This window comes from Trachurus trachurus (assembly GCF_905171665.1).
Source record: "Trachurus trachurus genome assembly, chromosome: 1".
NCBI lineage: Eukaryota > Metazoa > Chordata > Actinopteri > Carangiformes > Carangidae > Trachurus > Trachurus trachurus.
The window spans coordinates 12,244,342-12,268,575 of record NC_139891.1 but is presented as its reverse complement, the minus strand read 5'-3'; the positions used below and the strand labels follow the sequence as shown (position 1 = coordinate 12,268,575).

Below are 24,234 nucleotides of genomic sequence, written 5' to 3'. Positions count from 1 at the left end.
TCTGCTGAAAAGGTTTGAGTCATAGACTCACTGAAAGTGAACAGCACGTGAACGCAGCAGCTCCCCATCTCCGCACACCTGAAGAGAAGAGAAGAGAAGAGAAGAGAAGTGAAGTACTGGTGAGGAGCTGGGTACCACGTGCCTCGCGCCACACCGTTAGTACAGGCTTGGATAGTAGTGGTGCGCGAGCTACGCAGCTTCGTCCGCCTCGACACACAGGCTTATCGCGCGCCAAAGCCTCGACATCTGAGCCGAGCGACTGAACAGGGAGAAAAGAAAAGGAGAAAGAAGAGAGGAAGAGGAGGAACAGTGTTTATCTCAACGAGTCTTCTTCGTGAAGGTAACAGGCTCAGTCACGGTGTTTGTCTTTTATGTTTAGTGCAAAGTTAAACGTCACAAACTACATGAAGCCCACGAGAAAGGCTTCGTTTATGGGTTTGTGTCGCTCGTGCCTCGGATGTTTTTGCTTGCCAAAGCTTCCATTGTCAAACAGATGGTCAGCCCTGACAGATAAAATCTAACTTTATTACCATGTTAAGAGTGGAGTTAAATCCCACTTCGTTATGCTTTTAAGTTCCTTTCATCTGCCGGTATACACATTTAAGTTTACTTTTTAAGTGTTTCATGAAATAGCCTATATGTGCGCTTCTCTGCCTTCTGACTCCATGCTTCCACACACGAAGCTGAACTCTCTTTGTTATCTAAAGCTTTAAACCAGTGATCACAGGGTAGCTACCATATTATTTTCTTGTCATGTAACGCAGCACAGCTTGAAGAAAGGAAATATGTTGTGACACAGCAAATCATTTTTTAGGATGACAAAGAAAAAGAGCGAGGGGAAAGCAGAGCTGTTAAAAGTATTTCCTCTGTGTAATTAAATAAGTCATAAAGTGAAACCTACACTCGGAGATAGCACTCAATTTAGGGTTTAGATGAGCTGAGCCTCCACTGCAGCCTTGTTTAACAACACGCTGAATGAACTAAGCTTATTATTGACTGACTGTTAAGCATGGCACCGTCTGTGAGCGCTTCAGCACCGCGGACAGAGATTTGAGCTGGAGCCAAGGATTAAACGGCAGGACTAACACACAGCTGGCTCAGTGCACTACGGAGGATGGAGCCAGCGTAGTGTGGGCTACTGGGTTCACAATTAACTGACGAAATAACGTGAATTATTTCTACATAGATGCTAGTGGAACCTGCATTTATTGGGATTAGTCAGAACACGGACTGATAAGCCCACAGGTACGAGTTCACTACTTGGCTGACATCCATTCCTCAGTGTGCCAGCCAGACTAATACACGCACAAATTTAAACTGGTGGTTTGTGGGCTGCAGGGGATTATTTTACTGCCATTGCAGAATAGTAATGGTTCCCAGGCACTGTCCAATACAGGCTGCTCACACTTTATCTGGATCAGAGCCTACTTGTTGCACAGAGACAGACATGGATATAATAACTGTTCTCTTGATACAACGGGGTAGTAGTTCAAACTGAAACTTAAAATAAAGTCCACTGAGTGTTTGAAAAGTCACATTCATACTGTTTGTTCCACTAATGTAAAAGCTTGTTTATCCAAATAGTTTTCAAATGTACTGTTCAGGGTTTACCTGTTCACAGTCGATTTTTTCAGTTGATAAACCTTGCTTTTGGGAAATATGGACTCTTAGTGTGTTTTGGGGAGTTATAAACACATGTCATGTACAAAGGTACTAGATGGTCAATTAGTGTAAGTGGTCAATATCGCTATGTACAAATATTAAGATATGAATTTTTCTCAGTAAATCTATAAAGTCTTGTTGTTTAGGATCATGCGCTGTGGAGGTTGTTTCGTCAGGGGGTAAGATACCTAGAAGCATCTTTAGAAACATTTTTTTAATTTTTTTATTTGCTATTCTTAGTGTGTAATATATGAACGATGTGTTATATTCCCTGTAGCGACTGCCTACTCTCTTGGCTGCACTTCATTGGTTTCCGTTATCGTACACCCTCTAAGCAACATTCTGATGGGATATATCCTCAGAAAGTAAACACAATCCTCTCCAGTGATTGATGTTTGACGATATCTATAGTGCTGTGTCTCAGACTGAGACACTGTTATACCCTTTTCCCACCAAAATTATTGGCTTTTTTATTGGAAGTTAGTCAAGTTTGCCTTTCTGTTCGGACTGACACACATAGCAACGAGGAGTAATGCCATCACATGCACACACACGCAGAAGACTGGGTGAGAGAGTGAGCTGCTAGCCGCTGTAGAAACTGATAAAACGGATCTGTCACGTGGAGCTCCTGTAAAAGTGTTGGAGCCTCTGTGTAAGATGATTTGATCTGTCATTGTGTTACTTACTCAACTTATTTTGAAGCCACAGTGTTTCTGGTTTAACAGCACTGTGCTGGGCAGATTGATGAGTCTACATCGTCTGAGCTCTGAAAGCCGTCATAGCACCCAGGTGTTATGTTCACATCAATGCTGATGATTGGAGATTTGGCTTGAGTCATTTGACCCAGGTGTAAAAGCTGATTGATTCTTTTCTATTCCTGGCAAAAGCCCAATGTCAGTGGGTCATAGTGGGTTTTTTGACCTGTGGGAAAGGGACTTTAGCAGTTTTACACATAATATTAGAACGTATAAAATTCCATGTAGTGCGTCTTTAATTAATTCTTGTATTATCCTACGTATGTGTGTTTGAGAATCTATACATGACAGCATGCACTCTGTCCTGCATATCCTCTCCTCTATACTTCTCTAAGATGAATGTGTCTCTATGTGTATTCTCCTGTTTTGCTCTGTATCCACATGTAAAATGCACTACCGGATAGGAAGCCTTGTTTTGGGACTCGCTTATCAGTTCATTCGTGCTTGACTAATTCGGAGGCCTCTCTGTATAGTGTTGCCTGGCGACAGGGCCAAGTCAAGCACTTATAAATGGGAGATGTGTTCTCACAACGAATATGGAAAAAATGGATGTTAGTGCCGTTGCTTTAGGTTTTTATTGTGCCTGAGTCGATGTGTGTCGGCCCTTTTAGAGATCACTTCTTTGGTATTCACTAAGGTTTTTGAGATTCAATAGTCTTTCATGTTTGTTACAAATATGTCTACATGAAATGAAGTAGTTCAGAATAACTGTCCCTAATAAACACAGAGTTTTGATACAGTAAATGGATCTTTGAAGGGTTGTTGCAGTCTTTTCTGTCACTTAATGTATTTACGAAGCCATTAAATGCATAGAAGAAAGTGACTGATAAGCAACCTGTGCACTTTCTGGTCATGAAGGTATGGAGCAATGCGCAAGGGGATGGCAGCTCAAAGCCAAAACCATTTGCTAAAAGACATAAGGGAAATGCCTTTGGAACAGGATGAAAGGCATGGGCTATATTCAGAGCTGCCCCATCCAATTAAGATGATCTGACATTACAGAAGAGAGATGTAATGTGTTTTGCAGCCTGCTCTGGAGTCTTGACGATGTGGGAAGAGAGGGAGGAGAACACCTCCCACATGAGGTCAACTAGTTGCTGTTTCTATTTAAATATCTGGCAACATAAAAGCAACCACTTCAGTGATTTTGTAACCAAAATCCAGCTTTAAACCTGGTGAAATGGTGAGAATTTTACAGATTTCTGCGGCACTCCGTCCTGACAGCTCGCATCACCACCACCACCACCACCACCTCTCTCTGCTGTTCGCCAGATGATGCACTGTAAGTCGTCTGGCCTGCAGCAGGGATTTGGCTTTAACTACTGCTTTTTCTCATTTTTGGTAGGCATGCCCTCAAGGGAAGGCTGAGGCATCTCCAAAATTAGACCACTGAGAAATCACACTAGCTTGTTAGTTCACTGCTGAAAACCCACATTTCTCAAAGATAATGGCAGATATACAGGAACAAGTGGAAAACATGTCTGTGATATAATATTATTGCTACTAAAAACAAAAGGTGTGTGGTGTGCAGTTTGATAGAGTAACTCTGATCAATAATGGTAATGTTGGGTGATGTTATATTATATAAACATTAAAAAATTACGTTAGGTAATACATTTTTCCAGCTGCACATAAAAAGTCACTATTCAGTTGACAACTAGTCAGTTAAAATATTTACCATGCAGTGTACAGGTTAGGTTACTATGTTGGCAGAGGGTGGATTGCCTCTGGGTATTGCAGGGACACTTTATATAGTCTGAATTATGAATCTGATTTCCTTAGCCCTTATTGGGTGTTTTCTTAGAAGGATTTTACTTAGAAATGAAAACAAATAAAATTGGAGATTGGCAATGTCAATATCAATGACCAAGAAGCACATCAAGGCTTGTGCAGGCTTTGGAAAAAATGACATAATTGTGACAATGGTTGCATTTTTCCTCTTTAATACTCATGATGCAGAAAAGACAGGAAAAAGTGGCTCCACACACTTTGTGCGGCAGTAAAATGGACTTTATTTGGACAATTGTGGTTGAGTATACTGTAACTGTCATTTGTCACATTTGGGTGTCCGAGAAAGGGAGTGCACATGATATGCATGCAAACCTGTGCGCTCGTACCTAAGCATGTGTGGTGGTTTCCTCTTATTACATCTGTCGCAACTGTATAGGCAGAATATTGATGATGGGGGCTGCCAGCTTCGTCCAGCTGTGTCAGTAGCTTGATGACATACGTATCTCCTCTCTCGTGCATTGGTACTGCTATTGTCCTCAGGCTCGTCCAATCAGGCCCAGTAACATCAACCAACAGCAACAAACTCCCACAATGTGATTTGCCTGTCCACCTCAGAGGCAACAGAGGGGCTGCACTCACAGCCACGCTCTTACGGCCACAGTAACTGGGTCAATAAGCACGCCAAAAGAGATCCATGCTCTGACGCTGACAAACCCTAGACAGAGATGAACAAATACGCAAATTAAAATCAAGATATCAGTAGTTTCACAGTGACATTCAGTGCTTTTGACCACAGTCATGGGCCATATACAGCCGGTTCAACTCAAATAAATGTTTAAAGCCCCGTCAACAATATTTATTTATAAATATGCAGTGTTATCCAAACAAATTATCTAGAAATCCTTGTACACTTGTCAAGTCTGACAAAGCCGAGGTTAGAATTCTCACTTGATCATCACGTCTGCCAAGATAAACATGCATTTTCATTTCCACACTGTGTTCATTGTGTTTGAGGGAGTCTGTGTTTCAACATTGTCTTCTACAGCAATTTCTCTTTCCTTTGCCTTTGCATTACCAATTGTTTCTGGAAAAATGTGGCATTTTTGCCACTGAGCTGTTGAAATTAAGGTTGACAGGAGGTTAGGAGCATGTTAACAAAGAAGACAGAAAAGGAATGCCCTACTTTTGATGATGACGTGCCCTTTACTCTAGCAGCGGTCTGCATCTGCCTTACTTGATGCCAGCATGGCCTCTGGACCCCTAGTGGCATTATTCGGTGTCACATTGATGGCTGAAAATGTTAACAATGTTTTGTTACTTTTAGCAAATCCCCTTTTTCTCTACTGTGGATATAAAAAGGTCTTCCAGGAACTAGTGGAGCCACTAAAATGTAGTTCCTTTAGTTTTTGAAACAAAATGTACATTAATTGTAACAGCTGCAATGCTCTTACTGAATTTGTAAGCACAGGCAGGAGTGGTCTCTATTCACAGACTCGAACAAGTTTCTAAACAACACTGATGTTTATGCATGAGAGAGGTTGTCTTGTGTGTCCCTTTGCAGGCGGGGAGGCACAATGAGGCTTTTTGTTCGTCCCAGTGGCTTTGAACATTTAATGAGAAACATTTCTCAATAAAAATAAAAGCAATTTTCTCAACTGAGAATGGTCTCCACTTATAACCAAATCATTGATGTGTGTGTATGTGCGCGTATGTGTGTATTTATATGTCTTGTGTCTGGTGGATATACAGTGGGTACGGAAAGTATTCGGACCCCTTTAAATTTTTCACTCTTTATTTCATTGCAGCCATTTGCTAAAATCAAAAAAGTTCATTTTATTTCTCATTAATGTACACTCAGCACCCCATCTTGACAGAAAAAAACAGACATTTTTGCAAATTTATTAAAAAAGAAAAACTGAAATATCACATGGTCATAAGTATTCAGACCCTTTGCTGTGACACTCATATTTAACTCGCATGCTGTCCATTTCTTCTGATCCTCCTTGAGATGGTTCTACTCCTTCATTGGAGGTTACAAAAGAATTTCTGCAGCACTCAAGGTTCCTAAGAGCACAGTGGCCTCCATAATCCTTAAATGGAAGAAGTTTGGGACAACCAGAACTCTTCCTAGACCTGGCCGTCCAGCCAAACTGAGCAATCGTGGGAGAAGAGCCTTGGTGAGAGAGGTAAAGAAGAACCCAAAGATCACTGTGGCTGAGCTCCAGAGATGCAGTGGGGAGATAGGAGAAAGTTCCACAAAGTCAACTATCACTGCAGCCCTCCACCAGTCGGGGCTTTATGGCAGAGTGGCCCGACGGAAGCCTCTCCTCAGTGCAAGACATATGAAAGCCCGCATAGAGTTTGCCAAAAAACACACGAAGGACTCCCAGACTATGAGAAATAAGATTCTCTGGTCTGATGAGACGAAGATTGAACTTTTTGGCATTAATTCTAAGCGGTATGTGTGGAGAAAACCAGGCACTACTCATCACCTGCCCAATACAATCCCAACAGTGAAGCATGGTGGTGGCAGCATCCTGCTATGGGGGTGTTTTTCAGCTGCAGGGACAGGACGACTGGTTGCAATTGAAGGAAAGATGAATGCAGCCAAGTACAGAGATATCCTGGAAGAAAACCTCTTCCAGAGTGCTCAGGACCTCAGACTGGGCCGAAGGTTCACCTTCCAACAAGACAATGACCCTAAGCACCCAGCTAAAATAACAAAGGAGTGGCTTCGGAACAACTCTGTGACCATTCTTGACTGGCCCAGCCAGAGCCCTGACCTAAACCCAATTGAGCATCTCTGGAGAGACCTGAAAATGGTTGTCCACCAACATTCACCATCCAACCTGACGGAACTGGAGAGGATCTGCAAGGAAGAATGGCAGAGGATCCCCAAATCCAGGTGTGAAAAACTTGTTGCATCATTCCCAAGGAGACTCATGGCTGTACTAGCTCAAAAGGGTGCTTCTACTCAATACTGAGCAAAGGGTCTGAATACTTATGACCATGTGAAATTTCTGTTTTTTTCTGTCAAGATGGGGTGCTGAGCAGTGTGCGAAATACCCATCAATATTCGGGGGGTCCCTAACTCGCGATTGTTGCGCAATACCGTTATTTTTTTTTCTTTTTATAAAGTAGGACTATAACATTACAATAAGCCAAGAAAATTAGCCTATAGCCTAAAAAGGAGAGGCAAAGTTGTGCACTACAATGCAGAAAGTAATTGACGATAAATAGACGATAATTCAAATAAATAAAAGACAATAATTGGCACCACACTGGCGCACTTGAACAATGAATGCCAGGTATAGGAGACTGGCGCGCGATCAGGGCAATGCAGAAACGAATAGACAATAAATAAAATACAACAAATTAAAATGAATGAAAGACACCAAACTCGTGCACTTGAATAACAACCAACTGTATAAATCTGGAGATCGGAGACTGACGTGCAATTATGTGCATGACGAGATCCTCAGCCTGCAACTATGACCGATCATGTAACCTTATCTAACCATCCATCTATATACGTTTAAACACAGCATTGAACACATCCACAAATCACATTCGTATAACGGGCCATCATGAAAATTGAAAAAGCACAGACAAATAGCTCACAACAGGCGCCTGGCCAAACAACACCACTGGGGGTTCAGGCCATAGTATGCTGAAGCAGGCTAGCCTCTTACCTTAAGTTATTTTCCTGCCTTAATGTCAAGCCAAGGGTTGCGGTATTTCCATTACCCCACCTGCTTAGGTGTAAAAAAAAAAAAAAAAAGAAAGAAAAAGAAAAGCGGCCAATCACCAGTGCTAGCAGCAGGGGCTGCGGCTACGTCTTCAGAGCACTCGGCCTCAACTTCACTTTCTTCGGCAGAGGGTGGGAGAGGAACGGGATCCTCTGTTCTGATAGCGAGTGGGCTCGACTCCTGCGCTGGGCTGGCGCACATGGCTAATTTGCATAATGCGCAGGTGACATGGTTCAGCTTAATGTTAAACGAATAAATGTTTTGAATTATGAATACTGGACATGGTGATCTTAAACACATTTAATTGACCACAATAAAATTATTGTATTATATTATATATATATATTTTTTTTGACAAGATTGAGACCCCCCTCAGATTTTGCTTTTGAGTCTTTCAGGGGGTCTCAAGGGGTTAATCGGGGGTCCGACCCCCCCAAACCCCCCCGTATTTCGCACTATGGTGCTGAGTGTACATTAATGAGAAATAAAATGAACTTTTTTGATTTTAGCAAATGGCTGCAATGAAACAAAGAGTGAAAAATTTAAAGGGGTCTGAATACTTTCCGTACCCACTGTAATTTGCCCCTCTGTGTTGCTACCTGTCTTATTAACAAGACGAGTAACGTCTAATGTTGTCAAATATGTTCAAACCTGAGGTCAGACACTAAAACTGTTGTACTACTTTGTGTTTTTCCATAAACTGGTTTCAGCCAAACAGATTCACAGTCATTCTTAAGTTTAGATCTTGAGTTAATTCTTTAGAGGCCAACTGCATCATCCTCTGTAACTAAAAGGCTTTGTCTCTTAATGGATGTTTTGACATCTAATAATGCTTAATTCATGGTGTTTAATGTTAATGTTTAGTTTCATTATCCTTTAACGGGACACAGTTATTAATGTAGCTAATTACAAATCCCTTGAGATATACATAAAACTACTTGAATGCTTTAGTACTGCATATGACTAACTTTGGTCACTAGTATAACTTGGCAATATTTAAAGGTAGCTACAAAAATCTGTCAATAGCCTAATGGAGATGGTGATTTGTTGGATGCACTGGTGCTGGCACAGAGAAATGTACATCTAACCTCCATTGTGTGTGTGCTGGAAGTTTGAGTTTCATCCATACTGCATCAAGAAGCTCTACATTTTTTTGTAAGCAGGTTGATGTGTTACTGACGATATAGACCAAAAAATATTCAATCCAAACATGGACTGTCTGACCTTGGTTTTCACCTAATCATGCAAAGCTAAGCTCCCAGGTGACAGGGGCTCAACGTTACATTTCAAAAAGTTGTAATCTTCAGTTGAAAGCTTTTATTGTGAAGCAGGTATCAGCTCTCTGTGTTGTGAATCTGGTAAATTAAAATATGTGCTTCACTTAAATTAATCCTCCTGCTCTTGATCTTAATAGTGACCATGTTGTGAATAGTGGGGTGTTGGTCTGGTATTTGTCTGATCTTTAAGTAATAGCAGGATGGTATCTGTACAGAAAAAAACATTTCTAGTGCATGTACAGTATACAATGGAAACACATGAAAGTACTTTAGCATTGATATTTAGATTTAGATTATTATTTTAACCATTCTGTGTCTTTACAGTGTCCTTGTCTATTTTTTGTAGGTGCTTGTACAACCAACCATAGGAGCTCATTCATTTCTCATACAGTTATGGAAGCCTATTTGTGGAGGCTCCCAGTTAGGAGCAATCAGCATTTCAACGTTTTCCTCTGCTGCTGTGTGACTAAGAACAGCTGGTTGAGCGTAGTAACACAAAAATGTCTATTGAGTGGAAAGTTGTTGCTTGATGCTGAATGACTAAAATTAGAGCCTTTACATAGGCATTGTAAAAGAATAGCCACTGATTGCACCACGGTCAGGAATAGCTGAGGTTCAATGATAGTCCTCTCATTAGTACATGGTCCCTTTCGCTTTAGTGAGCTCTGGAGTCGCTTGCAGACTTTGGCTCTGATGTAACAGACTATATGACAGACTAATGTCTCAATCCATCTGTTGACTCTCATAAGATGAACTGTGGTATAATGAATTCTGGGTAAATTCACCTATTTACCCCAGAAGGAAATGTTTGTCTTTCAGAAGAATTCAAGGATTGGTTGGTTTACTTTATTAATCCCTCTAAAGGGAAATTGATTACTTTTTTAGTTAAGACAGAAACCTAAAAACTCTTTCTCTTTTCACTGGAACTATGTTTTCAGCAGCTCCCACTCACCATCTGACCTGTGGTTCATATTGTGAGGCTGTCCCTGCGGAAGATAAAAACACACAACACTGTGGAGACTGTATTTTTTTTCTTACAATACTGTTTTCTTTTTATAAAAGTTTAATAGCTGCTGTTGTGGTCATAAATCTTTCATTCTCTGGTTCAAGGCAATTATCATACTTCTACATACTGTCTTAGAAATGTCATTTCACATCAGAAGATGTAGGAGGTTGAATATGGCTTGGTTTGTAATTTTCAGGGAATTTGACTGAGATAAGTAATAACAACTCCAAGCAGGCAAGGACATGCAAGAATAACCAATTCATATATTGAATTTGAAGAATTATTGGATATCTTTTTCTTATTTTTCCAACCTCTGAAATGTGGGTTAAAAGGGACAATACAGATAAGGAAGACTAGATGCATGTGTGCAGCATTGAACTCTATGTTGAATGTGTGTTGGAGCAATAGTCTTCTAAGATGTATTACCCTTTGTATCAATAAAGTGGGGCAACTGGCTTTATGCCCATTAGAGTTAGGAGGTTGGGGCATACTGTTGTAAATGATCTTACACAATGAACTCTACTGGATACACTGAACATTTTCTATGACATAGATTTTTTTATAATGACCTGTATGTGTATGATGTAAATGTAATGTATGTATAAGATGCAACTAAATGAGGTGTGGGAACTTTAAAAATGTTTAATGCCAGTGTCTCCTTTGCTGCAAACATGAAGCAATTTGTTGAAATATTAGATGCTGCATCTTCCTCAAAGCTTTATGAGCTCCACACACCTCATCCCCCTCTGCGTCCGACTCTTCTGCCTGTTGAGACGCTGCAATCTGGCAGATGTGTGGAGATTTCCATACTCCGTTCTACTGAGGCTTTACATCCAGCCATGGTACGAGAAGTTGATCCATGGAGAGAGAGACAGCGAGGAAAAGAAGTTCAAAATCCTCTCACATATTCACCCCCATCTTTTCAGTCTCCCAGTGGGTGCTCAATGTGGCAGCACGCTGAGAACTCATTATGTAAAATCAATTCCTTTCAACATGTATCCCATGCCAAGCTCCCCAGTGCTCCGGCTTCCGCCGAATGTGGGCATCAGCCACCATACGAACGGATCCATTGTTGTGTGTGACGAGTGTACACATTCATATGCTGACACATACTGCTTACCATCTGCAATGCCGCTTCTGCATCACTTGATGTGTAAGGGAGAAAGAGGAAGTGGATTTGTATCAGATATTTTGTTTTATATTTCTCTTTTTCACATTATTAACGGTTTGACTTATATTTCAATTCATTTTGCTGGAGGCATTGTGAGGGAAAACTTTACATAATGCTTTTTTTTCTCCACACATGCCCCACTAAGCCTTTGGCCTTGTACAATGTGGTTATTTAAATTCTAATAGAGAAGGAGGGAATCTTTCTAAGCTGAAAGGAAAGAAGTCCTCTGTTATGCCACAGTATCTGCGATCACATTCCCATTCATTTCCAACTCATCTCCATCGTCAGTAGTGAACTTGGATTCAGATGAAGCAGCCCTCAGAACTCACTTCACCCACATTTTTCAGATGCACCCTCCATTTGTCTCTGCACCTTGCTTGCCTGAGGGACAGTTTGATCCTCTTTCAGGCAGGCTTTTACGATAACATCGCTCAGAAATTTGATGCTTTACCTTATATATTACCTTATGTTTTACCTTATTTTTTCCTCCCATTTCCCAGCTCTCCTTTCTGCCGGCGGCGCACCCCCTCTTCTGTTGAAGCTGTGGTATGAGCCTATGTGGCAGGAAGGCGCTGACGTTGCTGAGCAGCGTGTTCGCTGTCTGCGCCCTGGGCCTGTTGGGGATCGCTGTAAGCACCGACTACTGGCTCTACCTGGAGGAGGGCGTCATCCTTCCGCTCAATCAGAGCACGGAGGTACGCATGTCCCTTCACTCTGGACTCTGGAGGGTTTGCTTCTTGGCTGGTGAGTTGGCGTGAAAGCTGAAACACACAGACAACATCAAAACCTTTATGTTAATGTCTTCAATTCAAAAGGAGGAAGAAGATGTTTTAGTATAATCAGGACTTTAAAATTTAGATAAGTTCAATGTATCTGACCAACACAGTATTGTTTCAGTTTGCTCTGTCTTGCTTAAAGCTGTGGGGAATGAGTCAGGCCTTGAATGTCTTCAATATAATGTTAGTTATACGTTATCTATGTGTCTTTCCTTTTTACCTCCTCCTGTTTAACCACTAGACTGCTGAAAGTCTGAAAGCATGAGTTTGTTTTTTACTTTGCTTTCACCTCTGTGAGGCAGTGGGACCAGTACCTCTCCATTTGTGTGTCCAACTGTACAGCAACTTTACGCTGCACCCTTGAAAGTGTCACATATTTTTATCCAGTTAACAGAAGGCTTTTAAATTCTTCTCTCCTCCTGACCTACCCAGAAGCACTTTGGATTGATGCTGAAAACCCTTACCTCTGTGGCTGTGATGTATCGTTCCTTCTCTCTGACCTGCATCCTTTCTCCCCCGCAGCACCTAACGTGAAAAAAAAACAAGGATTGCATTAGAAAAGCTGATGTGTTTCCGCAGTGCATGCTGAAGCACCTTACACTTGTTCCTCCCCAGCTCCAACATTGCGAAGGCATGCTCTGAGGTCTTCAATGGAAAAGAAACACTAACTGCTAAGTTTCACTCTTTTCTTAGAGACACAGCTCTCCAGACAAGTGTTGTCCCAGAGTAATCCAGGTATCAACTTTTGCTCTTATACTATTTTCCCTCTGGTAACAGCGGCAGTTCACTATCCTCTTGCTGTTGTTGGAAATGTGTTGATGAGGCATAAATCTGCTATCATTCATTACACCCAACTTAAATGCATTTAAACTCTCCCAGCCTTTAAGCATATGACTCAAAGCCTGAAAGAAGTTTTTGTTCTGCAAAAACTCATCCTGTCACATTATTCCTCTCTCTGTTTAATTGTTCCATTAACCCCATGTGCCACAACTGACCTGCTCTGTCCTGTTCCAGTGTTAATCGCTCGGTTTCAGTAGATTTGTAGGCAATCAAGTAGTGATTAGGTAACAGATGTTAGGCCCATTGCTATAAATGGACTAATGGCCCAGTGTTAGTTTTAGGAGCAATTGAGTGTCCTTATTGCCCATTTAACTGTTCTGGTGCATAGTGTTTGACCCAGAAACAATTACAGCGCGGTCACAGTGGGCTACACTGTTACGCCAGAGAACGTGAATGAGCCTGTGTGGTGTTTTTTTGGCAGCTATTGATGTCAGTTCGAGCTCATCGGGTGTTTGGCTGTCAGCGTTTCATTCTAGCGCGAGTTCATGGAGAGGATCTTTACTGACACAGCCAGCACTTACAATCTGACAGGGTGTCATTGCTGTAAAACATGATCAATACAGGGCCTTATACTACTTATATAATGTATACTGGACAGCACAGTAATTCTAATAAGAAATGGCACTGACTAAATGAGGTTAATTTTTTCTTGTATGATTTACAATGAATTTTCTTGTAAAATACCGTACAATACTCTCCCCTTAATACAGATACAGGCTACAGTGTAAGCTTTGCTGTAGCTGCTAAATTGATAATGTACTTCCATCTACGTTCAATAAATGACTTCCATTACAGAAGTGTTACTGGAGTCTGTCAAGACTGAAAATGATTTTTAAGTTAAAGATCCCATACTCTTTTTACTCAATTTCACTCAACTGTCAGACGTCCAACTAAACTGTATTCGAAATGTATTGCCCCAAACTTATCCGTGGTCCTGAATGTCGGCTGTCTAAAAGTCGCTCAAATGAGCTCTACTGAGAACAAGCTGTTTCTGTGCCTGCACCTTTAAGTAACATGGTTACTGTACAGTACACGGCAAAGATTATTACCACTTTATAGGGGTTGCACAGACTAGTCGACTAATCGACTAGTCGACTTTACTGCTCCACAATGACGTTTTCAGCTTGACGTTGACTAGTCGCTGATCATGTGACAGTACAAGAGTAGCAGCTTGAAACAACAGCTGAGTGCGCTGAATGAAAAAAATACGAGCGCCGTCAAGCTGGATAGAATGATCTCGTACCAGACAGGAAGTCGGGCACAGAAAAGGCGAGAGAATCCGGTCAATTTTCAAAATAAAATAAATGATGATTAAGTTTGCTTGTCCGTCTATAGATATTTGTCAGTTGCGTCTGCACACAAGACACACATCCATAGGCTACATACAGCGCTAGAGACAGACCTGTGTGTGTGGAAAACCGAGCAGCCTACAGACGGGTCGATGTTTGACCTGCGCAGAGAGAGTAGAAGAAGCTGCTGCCTGCGAGACCAGTGCTGCGCTTCCGCTCATTTCGACAGCTTTACGTCGCGCACAACAACAACAACCAACAACAGCAACAACCAACCAGAAAAAAAGCTGTGAGTGAAACTGTGAGTGAGCAGGACTGTTATGGTGACGAGGCCTGTGTGTCGTTTTCCTCCCTAATTGTTTAACGGACAGTAGCCTACAGTATTATCTTTTGCACTTGTATAGGAGTGCATATTACAAAAAAACAAACTGATTTACAGCTTGTTGTTTATAGGCTAAAGCTGCTGTTCTGTGGACTAATTTCTGTACAAGAGCGTCTGTCAGTGAATACAGATTGTTGCAAAGCTTTTCCCTCCTCCTGTGATTTATGATGGGAAAAATATGAATGACGTCATCAGCGACTAGTCGACGTCGACTCGACTTTCATAACATTAGAGTCGACTTTTAAAAATCTGAAGTCGTGCAACCCCTACCACTTTATGACTTAAAATTGGTTGGTATTTCATCAATTTAGCTTATGAGTTTCTTGCTGTGCACTGCAGCCATAGAAATAGACGTGGTAGGCGTTTTATTGCGCTGAGGGGCCGGCCTCACTCCCGTTGTGACATCACCACAGGAGCTGAGTCTGAACAGCCTGTATGAGCACCGTTTTACCAGTCGATGGGCTGCAGAGTCGATGCAGGACCCATTTGCTTTCCTCATTCTAGGAGTTGGTAAGCTCAGGGAGGATCAGTTTATGTATGCAGAGACCAGAAAAAACCTGTTTTTCATAATATGGGACCTTTAATATACAGTATCATATGTTACGTTGCCATTCTATAGAATTAAAAAGTGCTTGATGCTTGTCAAAAGCAAGACACAGAAAAAAAAAACTTGTAGAAAGACCTTGTCACTGCCTAGTTACAAATGTTCTCACTCCCTGATATTTCTTGCCTTGCCCATTTTATTCTTATTGTCAGTCCTCATACAGTACAGTAGTATATCACAGTCATGCAGTCTCTTACACATTAACTTTACACAGAGAAAGAGATATTTGATAGACTGGTCAAGAAATCCACAAATGCAATGGTACAGTAATAGCATCTGTTGCCATGCAAGTTTTTACAGTATGTAATCTCATCAAGATGAGGTGGCAGCATGAATCAAAACTGACCAATTGATCATATGATAAAAACACCAAGACTAATAACCTATAGGATGCCTTGCATCTTCATTCATGGCCGAAACCTTCAGTATGCATTGTTACTGCTCCGACATTATGACATTAAATATGCTGAAACACAAACTATCACCTGATCCAACACCTCACAGTGTTATGGGGCTAATGAAGTGTTGATAAAGGTATGACTTACATCAGAGTGTGTATTTGTGTGTCAGTGTGATTCAGTGCCAGACTTTTTATTGTACGTATCAAAGTGATAAAGGCAAGGTGCTAAAATCTAATGAAAGGTGTTTCATACCAACACTGAGCGTGAATACTGACTGTATATTATATCATATGAAGCTGTTGATTTATTTTATTGTTATTGTTAATATTAATATTGTTATTGTGTATTTTCCCTGTGTATTCTAATACTGGGGGTTTCAGTGGGTATAAATTGTATGATATATGAACACTTGTTTTTTGGTTATTCAACACATCTTTCACAACCGTCACACAAACAACACAAATAGATGAATGAAATAACTCCTGTCTGGTTACTGGGAACTTGTCATTTGCAATGTACAGTCACAACTTCATGCTATGATGGGTATAATCATGCAAAGGCTCCAAGATGTCTCCTCTGCTAGCATATTGTACATGATTATATGTTTGTGACTTTTCTTTGCCACAGCGGGCCACTTTGTAATTGTAATAATTTGTCACAATGTACTGTAATCAGAGCGCTGAATGCTATGTGGACTTTTATTGAATATATTTTTTCCTGCCCTTTTTTTCCAGGGGATGAGAAAGGACGATGTTTTACCATAGAGTATGTGATGCCAACTAATGTCCAGATGACCTCCGAGTCCACTGTTAGTGTGCTCAGTGAGTAACTTTTAACACTTCACGATTACTATATATGCATAGTGGTTCATTGTGGTGAAACTATTTGAAATGAACTGCAGCGCCAACTAGGGGCACAGTGGTGAAGGATTAAGATATTGTAAGGCAGGGATAAGCTGTGAAAAAAACAGAATAAAAGGAGAAAAAAAAGCTTCATTTAGGTGCTTATCACCACTTACTGTACTTTTGTTTTAAAGATATCATCTGTTTGGACACATTTTGTGTAATCTCCCACTTAATGTTCAATTTCTTAACTCCACGGGAGCGGAGTCAAGTCTGTGGATAGTTTTAATGTAAGAGTTTCTTTTATGTGCTGTATTAGTGGAGATAAAATGGTGCTGATATGAGAATGAATGTTACAAAATGAGCTATCTTTGAAAAATGAACCCTTGCTCAAGGAATGTGAACGTGGGGTCTCATTTTCACTGCCCCACTAACTCTTGCTGGTTGGTTGGGCACCTGAACAGTGGAAAGTAGGGAGAACGCCTGGACCTTAAAGGCAGTACAGCCTCTAAGTGAACCTCACTGCTGGCAGGTGAAAGAAGTCTGTTAACACCATGTGTCACTGAGGGAGCACACATATGTCAACAGCCCTTTCCAGGCCAATGGTAGGGTTCGTGTTGACAACAGTGTTGACAATTGATTTTCTTAAGCCAAGTCTAAAGTCATCATATACATGACCTCAGTCTGACCTGTGCACATGTCACTAGTGGCCATAGCCAGGCAGTACGCTGTCATCAAACCATCAACATATGTGGTTTATGCTATTCCAAGCCCAATCCCATGGACAAGTTCACTCAGGTTAAGAGCTGAATTTGTTTAAAATATTTAAGGGTGCCATTTTCATTTTATATAGACCCCCTTTCAGGATGAACATGCATGAATACCCACGAGTACTACTAGCAGTGTTCAGCCAAGTGGTCAGGAGGACTAGGGATTTCATACCCCAGATTTCATATCCCCTGTGTGTTCAAGATGTAGTCCAAAACAGGATTACACAGAGCAAAGGTGACAGAGCATGTCATCTAAATATTGACTCTAGTTCCATTTACTAGCTTTTTCCAAAGTTTCTTTTTTGTCATTTAAAATTGTATTCACTTACTTATGTCAAACATCATACAAAATACATCAAATTTCAACACAAATAAATCAACCATATTAAACAAAACTACACAGAATAAAAACAAAATATGCACATATAATATACACACAAAAATCCCAGCCCATAAACAGCATAGCATATCTCCCAACAGTAAACACTGTGTCTTTTTGGATTGGTTGACTGCTCCTGCAGAGAGAGACCTGGTCGGAGTGCAGATAGTGTTTGTAGCCCAGTGGCTGATCCATAAATTATGCACAGTATGCAGTACCTCATTCTTCAGTTTCAGAGCCAACATTAGTAAAAAAAAAAAAAAAAAAAAAAGAAGGAAAAAAAAGAAAAACCAAAAAGAAAAACACCTACTACTCTAACAAAGCTTAATTTGGTGCTGGTGTAGTCTAAAGTTGATTATAATTTGCAAGTTCACCACACAAACCAAACTTTACCCAACTTATTAAAAACACTTCCCTTAGAGTTGGACTCCCACAGTCTAAGACATCTGTTCCACTTTGCTGACATTTTGTGCAATGGAGAACACAATAGGGGTGCCAAAGACGCTGGGAGGAACTGTACCATTTATGCACAGTAGGGAAGTCCAGCTCCATCGTCATATAAATAAAGAGGCCATGACCTAAAACTATCAAATGCCAACTCCATGAGAAATAAGACCAATAAGACTCACGCTCTCTTGTTTGTTAACAGGAAACAAAAGCTAAACAAAAACACTATTAAATAAAACATAAAATGGAAGTTTCTCATCCACTCAACATTTCTTCTCTTTCTTCATCATGGTTTCTTTTCTCTTATTCCAGAGATGATCCGCTCCGCTACACCTTTCCCTCTGGTCAGCCTCTTCTTTATGTTCATTGGTTTTGTGCTCAGTAACATTGGCCACATCCGACCACATCGCACAATCCTGGCCTTCGTTTCTGGAATCTTCTTCATCCTGTCAGGTACTTGGTTTGACCTTTACTGCACATCCAAATTGTTTGAACACAAATGTGATACGTACACAAGTGAACTCAGTCTAATTAGTGGAAACAAGAGTGATACATACTGTATACAATATTTTTTATAATCTACTTCTCCACTCATAGTCTCTCTGTCTCTCTCTGTGCCCCCCATAGGTCTATCTCTGGTTGTTGGTCTGGTCTTGTACATCTCCAACATTAATGATGAAATGCTAAACAGGACCAAAACTAATGAGGCTTACTTCAGCTACAAGTACGGCTGGTCATTCGCATTCGCTGCCATCTCCTTCCTGCTCACTGAGGTATTTGGTAGTGTAATATTTCTTGTTTTTCACATTACACTAGCATGCATTGAACTCATCATTAAAGCAGATTATGGTTTGTGTTAGTTTATGTCTCTTATCTTTTATGTGGATTTAGCATTTAGCATATTACTAGAGTAAACTTTTTTTATCCTTTGACTCTATCCCCTTCAGACGGCCGGTGTCATGTCAGTGTATCTGTTCATGAAGCGCTACACAGCAGAGGAAATGTACAGGCCCCACCAGGGCTTCTACCGGCCGCGACTCAGCAACTGCTCCGACTACTCTGGGCAGTTCCTCCATCCAGATGCCTGGGCCGGCCGAGGCCGCAGTGCCTCCTCCATCTCCTCCGAGGCCTCGCTGCAGATGAACTCCTCCAACTACCCTGCCCTCCTCAAGTGTCCAGAGTATGAACAAATGTCCTCTTCACCTTGCTGAGGCAGGAGAGGAGTAGTTGTGTTAGCACTGTATGCATCAATTTGATCTGCCTGGAATCTGGCATAAAACTTGTCCAATGATTTTATATTTTCCAGCTTGAAACACAGCAAGCCCCGTCTTTAGGTGTCCTGACTATGACCTGGTTCTCTCCTTCCTCCCTACTGCTGATTTTTTTTGGTTACACCTTTTGGTTGAGGGAGTTGAACATATGGCAGAAGTTGCAGTTCAGATTATTCTCAGCTGACCTGTCTTGTTCTGGAGAGAGCTGTGAGACAGTAACAGAAGAAAGAGTTTGACAAGATTGTACTTTTAGCTGCTTTTTCTCTAGTTTTTAGTGATGGGTGAGTGGCTACCTCCTGAACTGAACTTGGTAGGCTGAAGCCATCTGATAAAAGTAGGTTGTGTTTCAGTCTGCAGTGAGCAACACCACCATACGTCTGTAGCACTGCCACAGTCCTGATAGGTATATGACAGAATTACCTGCTGCACATCTGTAGACATGGAGAGCGTAAAACAGGGATTAGAGCATGACTGCAGTCGGATGACAAATTAAAGGAAAAACCTGAGAAATGAGTGGAGAAATAGGATGGCAATGCTCCACAGGGCACAATAGGTCAGTATTATGGCCTGGTTGACCACCTACAGTATGAGAGACTGGAGCTAGTCTGGCAGCACATGGAGAGCCAGCATCAGGCATGTTACGATGTTTTTTTTCTTTCTTAAATTTCTCACCCGTCTGTATATCCATTGCATACAGAGTCCGCACACCGTCAAAAGCAACATTACAGTAAGTTAAAAAAAACAAACACAATATGGCCAATGACACCACCAGTGTAGAAATGGTAAGCGCTGGTTCAGGACAGAATGCTTTCTCAATTTGATAATAAGACCATTGCTCAAATTGAGCAGGCCTCCTGTTGTAAAGAAAAATTTAAAGCCAGTCAAGCGAATAACTCAGATCCTCAGTTGTCACTTTTCGAGTGCAGGACACTGCACTCTGTGCAGAAAATGGCTTGTTGTTGTTTCTGTGAAGTCAAGAGCTGTTACTCTGCCTGAATTTTCAGTGTTCAAGTGTAAAGCTCATGATTCACAGGATGAATGTGAATTTCAACTATTATAATAGATCATTTTAGTTGACATACAGTTTTGTAAAAAAAAAAAAAAAAAAAAGTGTTTGACTGGGGTTACATACTGGGAGAGTTGGGTTTGTAACAGATGGTGTTTGACCTTCCATGTGAACCTCACCTCTTTCTCAACCATTGGCAGTGTAAGTGTTGAAACCAAAGGAAATCTTTGTGTTATAGGCTGCTAGTCCACACATATGACATATATTCTACAAAAAAAAATCTTAATCTGAATAATGCCAATGGTTATATAAACTGTTGAGTATGTATGTATTGTAAAGTAAAGTAAACAGACAAAATAAAAATAGCCTATGATTATTTAATTGAATATTAAAAGTGTGTATAAAAGACAGTGAGCAGGACAGTACTGCTTGATTGTGCTTATCAGATTTGAGTTGTAAAATGATATATTTAAATAAGAAGGAAAAGGCGACAGACTTTGTCTGGTCATAGTTTTGCTGAGGAATGTGAACGAGTCAGGTGGTATCAAAGACTATTTTGATATAGAGCCATTGTGAATGTAAGATGCACTGAAGGAAAAGACTGCTAAATGAGAAAAAATACCTCTCCTATAGAGATATATTAACCCAAATTATAGATCAATATTTTTCTAATTTTCCCTCTTATAATGACAGATTATTCTTCGATGTTTGACCTACAAATATACTGCAATCCTTAGTGTGCCAAGGAAAAAGTTGTATCCAGGTAAAGTGGCAAAGTATTGAATATATACATTTCATGCAACGTTAAGTGTGGGTAAACATATTACAGAGAAACATTTTGTCTTGTGCAATAATTTTATGTTTTATATATTGCTAAGATTATAACTATTGTTAGTACATAATGTTGCATGGTGTGAATTCCACATATTAATGGCATGCAACATTTCATCACTGCATAACATGTAAACAAAACGTAGCTTAATAAAGGATAATAAGCACAACCTGACTGTGCTATAAGCTAAACTTTCACTCTCTTAAGCACTCTTCTGATATAGACCAGGTGTATTTTGTTTATTTTCAACACTGTAAATATGAGATCATCAGTGTGTATATAGACTCTTATACTTTTTTGTATAGATGGCAGTACATGTAAAATATGGTTGTTCTGTTGTTGGTTAGATTCATCTGCAGTATATAAGAGACAGCTGCTTCGCTTCCTGCGTCACACTGAGAATGGGACCCTTTGCATAATGTGATACTCACATACGTAAATGTAAAGTATCCAGATGGTGTCATTGTCATACATGAAATGGAATATCTGTGTATTTTTACAATCAGAGTCATTTTCTTAATGTGAAATGTGATGAAATATGTATACTCAAAGAAATAAAGTTTAATGGAATTTGATAAACAACAAACATTTTTGCTTCTGTTATTATTATTATTGTGAATTAATGACGTATGTGACTAAATATAACTGATAATAAGATCTTTGGCCTAACATCTATCTTAAGAAATGTATCATGGTTCCATCATTTAATGATCAAAATGAAAACTTGTTTGTCTCACATTTGGCAACTGCTCAAAAACTAAGAATATACTAGCTTGATGTCGGACACAGATGGATAACATGTATAATGTGTGTAAATCAAGAACATAGGACAGCGAACACACCTGAGGGAGTGCATAATTGTAACTGGAGCAGTCAAAACATTAACTCTGATGTGACATAGAAGAAACAATTGATTAAAGCAGATATCAGCTTCACGGCCGTTTCGGCTAATGCTGCGTTCAAGGCAGGCTTTTGAAACCGTAAGTTACAGCTTCAAGTCACAACTACGACTTGGTAGCGTTCCAGGTAACCCGTAGCTCGTGTTTTTACCATCCTGTTGTCTGTGAAAGTTCCCTATAACGGCCACTCGTAACTTCTGACCCGTGAACTCGTACCAGATCGAACTGGTATGACTTCACAGGAAGGAAAAACACAAAGTACGAGTTTCCTTGAACGCACCATGAGTTAGCAGCCCCCGCCCTTGTCAGGCATCAATTGGTCCTCGTGCTACGTCACCACATTCACGCGCATCCCTTGGCTGCACACACAGCCCTTCATGCCGTTCTCTCTCCTCATTGGATAACACTTGTATCCCAGAAGAAATGTTTTCTCCTCGGGTTACAGCAGAGCAGAGTGACGGAGAGACTCGTGTTCCGGTCGAAACACTCTATGTAAGTGATTGCTGACGGAAAATATGACTAATTAGGACTTATATTAACAAAAACATTTCACTGATATCTCCTTTAATGTGTAGTTCTAGTTAATGTGCTGCACAATGTCACCCTCTATTGAGATGGAGTGGAATTGCATATCAATGAAATCCTGAAAGTGCAGACTTAAAAAACAATTAACTATTGTTTATATTCTTCTTCTTTTTTTTAGCTTTAGTAACACGTGAAACATTACATTCCAACCTACATGATAATAAAGATAATCTGAGGCTACACATGCTGCTCACTATTGAAGGATCATTTGTACAGAGAGTGAGCTCTCATATGGATTGTCAAGCCACATTAACAATGCTCTCGCGTCAAACAGAAGTAAAGTCAGATCTCTGCCACACAGAGTTAGACACAGTGTGGAGCCAGTGCCTCTCTGACCGTGTGAGCTGGCACTCGTCTGTCTGGGTTAGTGAGATGTAATGGTTCTATCAACAGGATGGAGGCAGCATGTAAAGACTGCATAAACTGAATGAGCGTTATCATATTGACCTGATGAGTGGGCACGTTCCAAACTGATTGCTCCTGGTTGCCTCTGATAAGAAGCAGCACAACAGCCCCATCTAGTGTTATTTCTGCAACAACACAGCTTTACAAGAGTCTATGAAGAGTGAAGGTGGTCGGAGTCAACTGATTGATGAATAAGTGTAATGATTTGATACATTTGACTGATTAGTGCAACTAATTTAATCACACGGACACACACATACTCCTCATTCACTACAGACCACCTTTTCCCTCCCTCTTCTAGCGAGACCAATGGTGCACAGTTTGTAATGTTACTTTCATTTATGCATACATTTAACTCATCACATATTCTTCACCTGCATTCCAACTCACATGTTGTCTGTATAGGACTTCATCTGATATATGTTTTTAACCCAAATTGTGAATTAAGTTATATGGGTGAAATGAGTCCAGATTATATGTATTGAACAATTTCTGGGTTAACACCAGGCTTGGTGGGAGGAGCTTAAGGTCAATAGGGCTGGGTGGAACCATGTGTTTCCATGTGAGTTATTGAAGAACCCTGTTGTTGTTTTCAATCATGGGAGACTGGCACAATAAATGAAAATACTTTTCCGACTATGCCTCTTTTTTTCCTCACAGTTTGAACCTTAAACATTAAATAACTCTGTCTTCTGATTGAAAAAACAAACACACACACCAAGTTATTTCACCTCTCCATAACCTTAGACACTTTTTCCCTCAGATGAGCAGCTGAATAGATACAATGAAGAGAAGCTTCAAGGCCCCATGTTTTCAAATATATATGTAATCCAATTCCATTTGAAAAGAAAATCAATAAACTGAGATGTAAAAGAGGTGTATGGGAAAATATCGATCCCTTTTTTTTTTTAATTTTAGGTGACACAGATCCATAAGGAGTGGTCCAGCTGTGATCCAGCCATCCAGAAAAGGAAAGAAAGCAATCAAAGGGAGTTACAATTAAACCTAACAAAGAATAATATAGCTAACACACTGTATGGTGGTAAATCAAGTATCATCTATCGCATTGTGTTTAAACTGAACAACATCATAACTGACAGCTATGCATATGTTTTAATTAACAAATGGTAATATGGGGAATTTATGATCATCTAA

The 24,234-nt window shown here is 40.4% G+C and overlaps 1 protein-coding gene across 2 annotated transcripts; it reads left to right on the top strand.

Moving 5' to 3' along the window:
- Positions 1–11,899: 11,899 nt before the first annotated feature.
- Positions 11,900–19,292, top strand: LOC310986602 (voltage-dependent calcium channel gamma-5 subunit; the record flags this gene model as incomplete). 2 transcript variants are annotated; one of them, XM_083972576.1, is made up of 5 exons in its annotated part: positions 11,900–12,095; positions 16,378–16,464; positions 18,394–18,534; positions 18,709–18,854; positions 19,029–19,292. In XM_083972576.1, 5 exons carry the CDS (start codon positions 11,900–11,902, stop codon positions 19,290–19,292), a joined length of 834 nt encoding a protein of 277 aa, XP_083828702.1. The 2 variants fall into 2 exon arrangements, with proteins under 2 accessions (XP_083828702.1, XP_083828701.1); XM_083972575.1 differs by having other exon boundaries at positions 16,321–16,464.
- Positions 19,293–24,234: the final 4,942 nt, after the last annotated feature.